Here is a 10,732-nt window from a genome sequence, read left to right as displayed (position 1 = left end):
ATATATATATATATGTAAATCCTACATAAGTATCACATACCTGTGGTCACTAGTCTGCTTTCATAACAGCTTTAACCAATTTCCAGCATGACCTATGCTCCCTATAATTGCTTACTTTCAACAGTATGTTGAATTGGGTATTATATTCTTAACATTCTCATTTTGGAAAACACGTTCTGTCACAGTATATGGTTCTCAGCTTTTCATAGTAAAGGTGTACTCAAGAGAAGCATTAAAATAGAAAAGATATTTTCTGTCAATGTAAATAGTTAAAAAGCTCATAGTTCTAGAGTCACCATAAAAACAACTGCTAAAAATGAACATGAGTTAACAATATCAGTCTGTAGTACTTATAAAACTTTTGCTTATGATTTGGAATTGATCTAGAATGGGGAATCTGTTTTTTGTGAAATATGGGCAATGGCATTTGCTGAGTCAGATAAAAGCAAGGATCCAAAAAAATAACTCAAGACATTTCATTATGACTTGATGGTGATTTTCATAAATTTCTTCAAATGTCCGGTGATCTTAACTTAGTAACATTACCTTGATATACTGTTAATTACATTTAATAATTCTCTTTAGTCAATTCTGGATTTTCTATGTCAATTTATACATATGTATTTGTAGATGTGTATGTTCTTGATTTCTAATCTGCTTATTTTTCAATACATTCTTATGTGTGTCTGATTTTACAGACAAATATTTAGAATTAAATAGATATACAATTCTTTTGTTCATTATTTTATTGTAAAATCTTCAGTTATTTCACCATTAACTGTAATTATAGCTATGATTCTCTTGTTGATAGTTTTTACTTTACCACAGCAAATTTTCTTCCTAAAGAGAGATGCTATAAATAAGACATGAGTCATTCTTGAAGAACTCAATTAAAGGTCCTAGGTTTAATTTTCTGGGTTTACATTTTTCATGTGATAGAAAACCAGTAATATAATTCTTAAGACAAAAGTCACAAATATGTAAACATCTCTGTGATTATTTTCTTTGCATGTCTGTTTGCAAATTCTCTTACTGCTTAGGTAGAAAAGAGGGTGGTGAAAGATTAAAAATATTTGAAGACATTTGATTTCTATTTTAAAATTTATTGAATTAAAGGAGGATGGATCCTCAAAACTTTATTCTCTATCTAATCTTCTTCTAACATAGAGTTTCCAGAAGAGCATGGAAGAAGTAAATCAGACCACTTTGGCTGAGTTTATCCTCTTTGGGTTAACAGAGAACCCAAACCTCCAGTTGCCCCTATTCCTCATCTTCCTAGGAGTCTATTTGGTTACAGTTGTGGGAAACCTTGGCATGATCATCTTGATTTTGTTCAGCTCTCAACTGCACACACCTATGTATTATTTGCTCAGCAGTCTGTCTTTTATTGACTGCTGTCAGTCCACTGTCATTACTCCCAAAATGCTGGTAAACTTTGTGACAGAGATGAATGTCATCTCTTACCCAGAATGCATGGCTCAGTTCTACTTCTTCTGTGCTTTTGCTGCTGCAGAATGTCACATGTTGGCTGTAATGGCATATGACCGCTATGTGGCTATCTCTAACCCTTTGCTTTACAATGTAACTATGTCCTATCAAGTCTGTTTGTGGATGATAGCTGGGGTATATGGTATGGGCTTACTGAGTGCCACAGTTCACACTGTCTTCCTGATAAGATTGCTCTTTTGTAAAGCTAATATAATAAACCATTACTTCTGTGATCTTGTTCCATTACTGGAGCTCTCTTGCTCTAGTATTTTTATCAATGAAGTATTAGCATTGTCCTTCAGTGCATTTAATATTATCATACCAGTTATGATCATCCTTAGCTCTTATGTTTTCATTATTGTCAACATCCTCCACATTCAATCTGCCAGGGGCAGATCCAAGGCCTTCAGCACATGCAGCTCCCACATCTTGGCTGTTTCTGTCTTCTTTGTGTCATTAGCGTTCATGTACCTTCAGCCATCGTCAGTCAGCTCCCTGGGCCAAGGCAAAATTTCTTCTGTGTTTTATTCTATTGTTGTGCCTATGTTGAATCCCATGATCTACAGTCTGAGAAATAAAGATGTCAAAATTGCCCTTAAAAAGTTAATACAAAAGATAAGTTTCCTCACAACAAAAAATAGTTTTCATTAGCAATAGAGTATACCTCCTGCAATTTGGGGAAGGAAATATTCTACAAGCATTAATTAATAACACCAAATTTGAGATTATGGTAAGTACATGATTATTTGAAAGAAATGTTCCAAAGGTAGAAATGGAGTCTCAATATCATGGGTACATGGAAAATGTGACTCTCTGGTATAACCAGAAGTTCACTTACAGTTAGCATCCTCAAAACCTCCATAAAATTCTTCAAAGCCCTTTGTGTCATTGGTTATATTTACATATGTGAGTTCATCTCTGCTCAGACAAGTCTCATGTACATTAAATTGACAATAAATAAATTCATCAATAACCTTTGTTTATTTAAATGTTTTGTATATGGATGTTTGACTTATTGGCCAATGATTCAAAAAGTATTTTTCTGGATTGTATGTTAAATGATTACAATAAATGATGTTTAACTCTGGAATTTAAATATATAGAGAGAACTATCTTAGTGTATATGTAAGAAAAGGACTATCATAGTCCTACTTATATGGTGTTTGCACTATCTTAAACCAGAGTGGCAATAATAAACAGGAACAGATTACTATCCACTTTTATGGTTATCAAGTCAACATTCTTTGCACTGTTGTTTAACTCATCATTTCCTTACAATTTCATATTCATATTCCTTCTTCATGTAGAGTCATGGTGCTTTGCTTGCTTACATTTCTGAGTTTCAGAAATGTAAGTATATTCTTTTACTCTAGCATCTGTTTTTTATCATTGTTCATATGGGAAAAGAATAAAATTGGTAAAATGTTTCTGACAAATGATAAGCCCCATCCTGAAAATCATGAACAATTGTGAAGGAGAAGGATGAGGTAGGAAAGGAAAAGTTTTAACATCAATTTGTTATTGCTTTATCCAATTATTCATTTACTTCAAAATACCCAAGGACAGATTAATGATAAACAAAATGATTAATGATAAACAAAATAGTAGTAGGAAATAAAAGAAAACAATTAAAAACCAAATAAATTTGTGAAGATTAATATTATAAGAAAACTTTTGAAGATATATACACTATACACAAAGGACCACAGCTTTTTAACACTGTTTATAAAATAAAAGTTAACTATAGGAGGGTTTAATGAAACAGGATATTCTGTCAGTAACTGTCTTCCTACAAAGACGATAGGTGACTGTGAACAGCTGAGTATTACACTCTTATATTTTCCAATTAAGGAAAACCCACTATAGACCATGAACTAGACTTTCCCAACATGGACTTTAACACAAGATCCCATCAGGTTCCTTACAAATGAAGATTTACCCCCATGTGCCTGTTGTGTTTCTCCAAGAGGAAAACAAATTTTCTCACTTGTATCTGGCATATTTTAACAGTCATTACATAGGCTACCCAGCGCTAATGCTGTATCCAAAATGAAAGGTTAATGATATATGAAATATATGCACACAGAAATCATTGTCTTCATTAAAGGGATCTAACAGCTGGATGTTTCTTTAAAAAAAAAACTACTGAAATCTAGAAAAAAAGTTAAACCCAGAAGAGAATGTGAAAGCACCAGATACAAGTTTCTCAAGATTATAGGTTAGAAAAGTCTAAAGATAGTTGATGCATCATCAAGCTTTACTTTGTATAAGGCACAAGCAGAGTAGTTTTCAAGTATCAGTTGATTTAAATCTCATATAGGAGAAGTCCACAAGATCTCAACCCTACAGAAAGAACTACATGCAAACAAACTCCTGATTTTGCTCTTTACAACAATGAAAAAAATTCATCTCATTTGTCCTGGAAAGTAAAAGGTCCACTTGTTTCTTTTTCTTCCTGTCTTTATAGTGCCCCTTCAACTGCCTCTAAATGTGATTTTTTTTATTTTTCTTTTTTTAATTTTTATCCCTCCATATGTGGAAGACAGTGGTGAAGCTTGGACTCTCTGAGGGACCCCTGGCAGTAGGACCAGGATCAATCCCTGTTGCATGTGTTTGCTTCTTGGAGCACATTCCCTATGGTGAGATGCCATTCTTAGCCTTGTTGCAGATGGGGAGGGACTTGATCCTGTCCCAACTTAATGTTCCAAAATTTATTGACTCCCTACCCTTTGGTAGGAATGGGTAAGGGTTAGGCTTTCGGGGAGGCATAGAGGGGGTGGGTGGGAGGAGGGATAGGAAAGAAAACTGTATTTGGAATGTAAAATGAAATTTAAAAGATAAAATATTTTATAGCTCTTAGTGTCACCTCAGTTCCAGAATTGCCTGCTAGGGTACGAAACTGTTCTGTTTGACCTCCTCCTAGAATGGTTTATATGTTACCTGTGACTCTTTTATGTTACTATTCTATATGACCATCCAAAAAGTTGTTTAGGAGACAAAGGAAGATATCTCCAAACAACATGTTCTTCCTTCCCTTTCTTCTTGAAGTGTTTTCTTGATTCCATCTTGTACTTCCGAACTTTAGACAGACACATTTCATTGAAAACCTTATGTGTATCATTTTCATGAATGTAAAATCATTCTGTTATAATAAAATATGGCTTCTTCATTTTATGGATAACAACAATGCCTTCTGTATTTATTACTGCAGTGTCAGCCTACATTATCTTAAGAGTCATTTGATATATCCAGTTAAACCTCTCAAAATTTCCTTCAGCAAAGGATTAGGGGTTTGCTGATCTCTGGTACATGTGGCATGCCTTGTCAGTCCAAGTGTTTTAATTTCTGTGTGTGTGTATTTATGTGTGTATGAATGTATTATATATTACATATAATGTAATTAAAATATTGCACAATATTATTATAAAATATTACTATATATTATATTACATTATGTTACTATATTCTAAATTTTGTCCTTATACCCACAGATATGTACAGCAAATAGAGACTGGCACAGAATTCCACAACTAGATATAATTCAGTGATCAATGAAACACTGAGTCCCAGCACTAATGAATACATCTACACTATATATCCTGCATCTATGATTCATGGATGGTATAGGAGTTTATTCTGTTTGTGTGTTGCTTTCGTTGGTTAGTGAATAAAGAAACTGCTTGGCCTAATTGATAAGGCAGAATGTAGGTAGGAGGGGATGACAGAACTGAATGTTCGGAGGAAGAAAGCCCAAGTAGGGAAGGAACACCATGGAGCCGCTAGAGACAGATATGCCAAATCTTTCCTAGTAAACCACTGCCATGTGGCAAAATACATATTAATAGAAATGGGTTAAATCAAGATCTGAGAGTTAGCCAATAAGAGGTTAAAGATAATGGACCAAGCATTGATTTAATTAATATAATTTCTGTGTAGTTATTTTGGGGCTAAGCTAGCTGGGTAGCTGGGACAAACAAGCAGCCACTCCTTGCAACAATTGGTGCCCCAAGTTGGGTGCCTTTTTGTCTGGGTTTCTGTCCTGCCAGATTTCGGCAATTGTTAAGTCCCAAAGAAATCACACAGAGGTCTACATTAGTTATAAACTGATTGGCCCATTAGCTCAGGCTTCTTATGAACTCTTATTACTTATATTAACCTATTTATTCTTGTCTATGTTAGCCACATGGCTTGGAACCTTATTCAGCAAGGCAGTCACATCTTGTTTCTTCTGTGGCTGGTTCAGGACTGCAGACTAGGACTTTCTTCTCAGAATTCTCCTGTTCTCATTGACCAGCCTCTACTTCCTGTCTAGTTGTTTCACCTATACTTCCTGCCTGGCTACTGGCCCAATCAGCATTTATTTAAAATATAATTGACAGAATATAGACCATTATCCCACAGCACATGGATAACACAGAAGATGGAGCAGAAAGCTTTTAAGAGACATAATATTAGAAAGTGCACTGTAAAATAGACTTTTGTAAAAATGATAGCATAATCAAGGCCAACACAAAATCAAATCAATAGACATGTTTCATGGAAAGAGGTAAATTTCACTAAAAACTATAAGCTATTAAAACTACAGGGGAGATAATTAACATTTTACATAGATACGGCCTTTGCTAGCTTTTCAAGGTAGAGTGATCTGCCCTGAAACAATAGACATAGAAATAAAATAGACTCATACATATACATATGTACAGATATACTTAAAGATATATGTATATCTTTAAGTATATCTGTACCTATTGGAATGATGACACTTGAGTAGGACTCAGGGAAGAAAGGGAATGGTGAAGGTAATTGTAATACCACTAGAGTGAAACTATTTTAAAAACAATATAACACTAAATGTAACTTTTCAAAAAATGATTTAACATGTGAAATATATTTTGTTTCACTCACACAAACATATTTTCACAGTTCTTAATCATTTTTATCAGAAAAAGGCTGCTCAGGTCTCTTCCTGAATAAGAAATCCTTCAAGACACCACACATTAAGTTCGGTGTGCACACTTTTTATAATTTTTACATCAGTTAAGCCTAGTGAGTTCCCTAGAACTAGGGCCTACTTTTTCTCTTTTTTTTTCTCTTGTTAGGAACTACTTTTAGCAATTTCTGTAGTGTAAGTATAATAGTTTCCTTAAATATAGAATTTGGCAATATTATTAAAACACCTGGGGCTCTAATGCTACCTCTCTCGTTCCTGTTTAAACCCTCAGTCTAATGAGAAGGGAAAACATCTTGTCAAGGTTATGGGCATACCAGGGGGGAAGTACAATTCCTAATTGTTGATTTTCCCTAGAGTTGAGGAGTAGAATCGGATTCTATTGGGAACTTATTAGTCATAATTTCTCCTGATAGCTATTAGTATCTCTATCCAGCATAAAAAAAAACCTGTCACATATACCAGGTTTTGTAAAATGACAAGTGACTTTGTGGGTCTTCCTCATCAGAGACCAAGCAAGATTGGCCAGTCAAAGAAAATTATTGGGCAGGCATTGTTCAAGCCCTCAAAGTCAGTTTCCTTTCAGAAGAATGGAGATGAAAAATGCAGATCTCGAAGTTTTCTGGGAAGGAGGGTAAGTATGAAATTCAGCCTTTATATTTGTAATTTCATGATCCCCTGTGTTTATGTCTTTCCTAACCTATAACAGAGATGCACATGAACATATATGTGCATTACATATGTGCATTTTAGGAGCAGGGCTCTTTGATGAACAGGCTTTCTTAGCCCCCCCATCTACTACTGGCGAAAACATTAGTATGCACTGCTTGTTTATTTCTTTCACCTGTAGCAGTATAAGAGTTTTGCACAGTCCTTTTAAATGACTGTTCATTGTGAGATTCATTAAGCCATTTTAAATAGAATATGTTGTTTTTCAGAAGTGCCACAAGCAAGGCATGATATAAAAACACTGTACTCAATTTACAGTTTTGTGAGGAAAAGATTCTGGCATACTAAGTTACAACTATAAAAGCTGTATGTATATGTACATATAAGCAAAAGGAGTATATTCCTGGGTACACAGAGCATTGTATTATTAATTCTGCTTCTCATTATTAAGCATTTTTAGCACTGCAAGTATGATATAGGATTTATGAAAAAAGATTCTAAATTAATTATTTGTATTAAAATTGAGGAACATCCACATTTCCTCTTTTGTAATAGGTTATAAAATATATGTCAGAATAAAAGAAAATAAGACTTCTTTGTTAGCTGGCAATACCAATCATGTTATAACAAAAGAAGCAAACTGAACTTTATTTGAGATATGGGAAAATATGGACTACATAAAAATTAAAATACAATGAAATACTGCACTATAACAAGTATTATGTATGAGTGATAGGCAACTATGCTTAGGGAAAAAAAAACAACACCAACAAGTAAAAGCCTCCAAAAATTTGTAGTTGAATAAAAGATATTTCTGAGAAAAATCCCATAGCGCACATTTTAAAGCATTACTAGTGTCTATAGAGTCCCACTTATAGAAATATTTAATATAAATTTCACACAGTACAGATAACAATGATTCTGCTTTTAAGAAGTTTGGGGAGTTTTACAATACATCTTGAAAATAACAATTAGTCAAATATTTGGATATTAATGTGTGCTATATGTGTTTGTGCTATATTAGTCATCCCATCATTTATGCTATTCTTTTTGTTATAGAATTTTATTGACACTCTTTATGAAGCCAACTGTTTCTTATACATTAAAACTATGAATTTTTATTTTCTATAACAAATATTATTCATTAGCAAATGCCAATAAAGTTGTATCAGTCTTTAGAAGAATCATATATGTGATTAGGATTATCTAATTTAGGGTATAATTTATTTTTCCTTTTTTTTATTAAAATAATGTTGTATTTATCCTTCAGGAATTTCACATCATGCACTCCAATCCCATTCATTTTTTAATCCTTCCATGTCTGCCCTCCACCCAGGTAGCTTCCACCTTTCAAGATGAATAAATAAATAAATAAGTAAATAAATAATTTTTAAAAAATAGACACAACAAAATAATTAAACAAACAAAACCCACTTTGCTCCTCTGTCTTTTCCACATTTCCATAATCTATTCATTTGTTATAGCAACTTCAGGAGCTGAAATGTATCAAGCAGTATATACCCTTTTCTCAAACAGCTTTGATTGTAAATGTTTATTGAAATGAGCTTTTCTTCTGTTAAACCATCTGGCTTCTAGCCAACATTCAATACAGGACCCTTGCCAAACCTCTCCTCAGATAATCTGTTTTTGCTACAAGTCATGGAAAACCTGAGGCTATGATTCTTTACATCTCGTCAATTCACATGTTCCAGGGGTTCACAGATGGGGTTGATATTTGGGAAGATCAACTTAAAGGCCTGGATGTGGGATTTGTTGGTGGCTGAGATGGTCATTCCAGTACACTACCAGCTCAGCCAAGTGCCAAGGCCACCTCTCCTATACTGGGCCAGCTCTCCAACTACATAGTGAGTGGTGAAGCCAGATGTAAGGTGCAAAGTCTGTCAAAGGGTGTAGTTCTCCCAACGCCATTGATAACCAGAGCCAGCTCTTCCAGCCCCATGCCACTGGGTACAGTTCATCCAGAAACAATGAAATAGCTTTCCTATTGAGGTAGTCTGCAATAAGGAGGGCTAGCTCTCTGGTGCCTAGGCCACCAGAGCCAGTTCTCCCATGGAATTTGGTGGTAACATGGACGTTGACATTATCACAGACCTTGGCATAAGTCAATGGAACTGGATATGGCTCTCAACCACAGCCTAAACCCAGATATCACCATGGCCTCTGGTAGCAGCTCAGACCACTAAGTTCAGTATGGCTCTAGGAGGTAGCAGCATAGTCCACCACAGGCATCCCAGTGGCCCTAAGTGGCAATATGGGCCATGGACATCAACACAGACCCAAGCTGCAGTAGGGCCAAGGACAGAGATACCGTATTTGGCAGCTGCACAAGGTTGAACATGTTATGGACCCGAGTGCCCTGTTCCTCACTGCCCTGCTTCTTCTTGTCCATTCACCACAGAGTGCACAAACCACCGCACTTCTCTTTCTCTCCCATTTTTCTTCCTCATGTTCATTGGAGTGGCACCACCATGTGGCTGTCTTTCACATGCAACTTCCCAAGGCACCAGATCCTGTGAGCTGGGGTTAATTTCCTAACTGAGTTTTCCTAATCCACACAGCTACTATATGCAAATTCTACAAACTATGTAATTATAAAAAGTAAACAATATAGAGCATAAGAAATACTTTGTGACAAACTCTTTTTGTAAATTACAAATGTAAATATTTTCTCAGGTTCTATCATTTCAATCATGATGTCCATTTTATTTGGACCAACAAGAGTTACCAGTTTTATCTGGTGGAAACGATGTTATAACTTTGAGCCATTGTGTTCATTTTCTAGTGATTGTTAAAGTCTGAAAAATATAGAAGTCTATCATTCATTGAAAATCTGAAAAGAAAAAATTGGTATTCTCAGAAAGTCAGTAATATTCCTATCTTCAGGAGTCAGTGGGTCTGTGTGGAAAAAATTGGGACATGATTTTGATTTGGGATTGTAATGTTAAAAATAGATCAAAATAATAATCACTACATTGTACACTGGTTAGTCCTATGTTAAGAAGTCATAGAAAACATTTGCAAATATTCTCTATATAGGTCAAAAGTACATTTAGTCACTATTCATGATGATAATATATATATATATATATATATATATATATATATATATATATATATATTTTTTTTTTGGTTTTTCGAGACAGGGTTTCTCTGTGGCTTTAGAGCCTGTCCTGGAACTAGCTCTTGTAGACCAGGCTGGTCTCGAACTCACAGAGATCCGCCTGCCTCTGCCTCCCGAGTGCTGGGATTAAAGGCGTGCGCCACCATCGCCCGGCTTGATAATATATTTTAATATCTGAAGGAAAGAGAGACCCCAATGATAATCTTTCTTGTGATATAGAAAAACATTTAATTCAGTGTTTTTAAAGATTTCTCTGATTGCTCTTGATTCTAAGACCTGTTTTTCTGTGTTAAATATTTGACCATGAGTCATTGATTGAACCACATAAGAAGTATAAGAGATCATACAGTATGTTACCTAACCTGAGGAGGGATAAAATAATGATCCTCACATGAGTTCTAAGCACACATGTGCTTTCACACAAACAGTCACCCACTCTGTGAACTTTCTCTCTTTAAACCTCTGACAGGAAAGGGCATGCTGCA

At 34.9% G+C, this 10,732-nt stretch overlaps 1 protein-coding gene across 1 annotated transcript; it reads left to right on the top strand.

Annotated features, from left to right (window-relative positions):
- Positions 1–1,182: 1,182 nt before the first annotated feature.
- LOC119809337 (olfactory receptor 150-like) lies at positions 1,183–2,139 on the top strand. The gene has a single exon (XM_038322175.1). The coding sequence runs from the start codon at positions 1,183–1,185 to the stop codon at positions 2,137–2,139; it is 957 nt and encodes a 318-aa protein (XP_038178103.1).
- Positions 2,140–10,732: the final 8,593 nt, after the last annotated feature.

The sequence above is a fragment of the Arvicola amphibius genome, chromosome 3 (assembly GCF_903992535.2).
Source record: "Arvicola amphibius chromosome 3, mArvAmp1.2, whole genome shotgun sequence".
NCBI classification, from domain to species: domain Eukaryota; kingdom Metazoa; phylum Chordata; class Mammalia; order Rodentia; family Cricetidae; genus Arvicola; species Arvicola amphibius.
The sequence above is the reverse complement of the archived record's forward strand: the minus strand, read 5'-3'. Positions and strand labels throughout refer to the sequence as shown.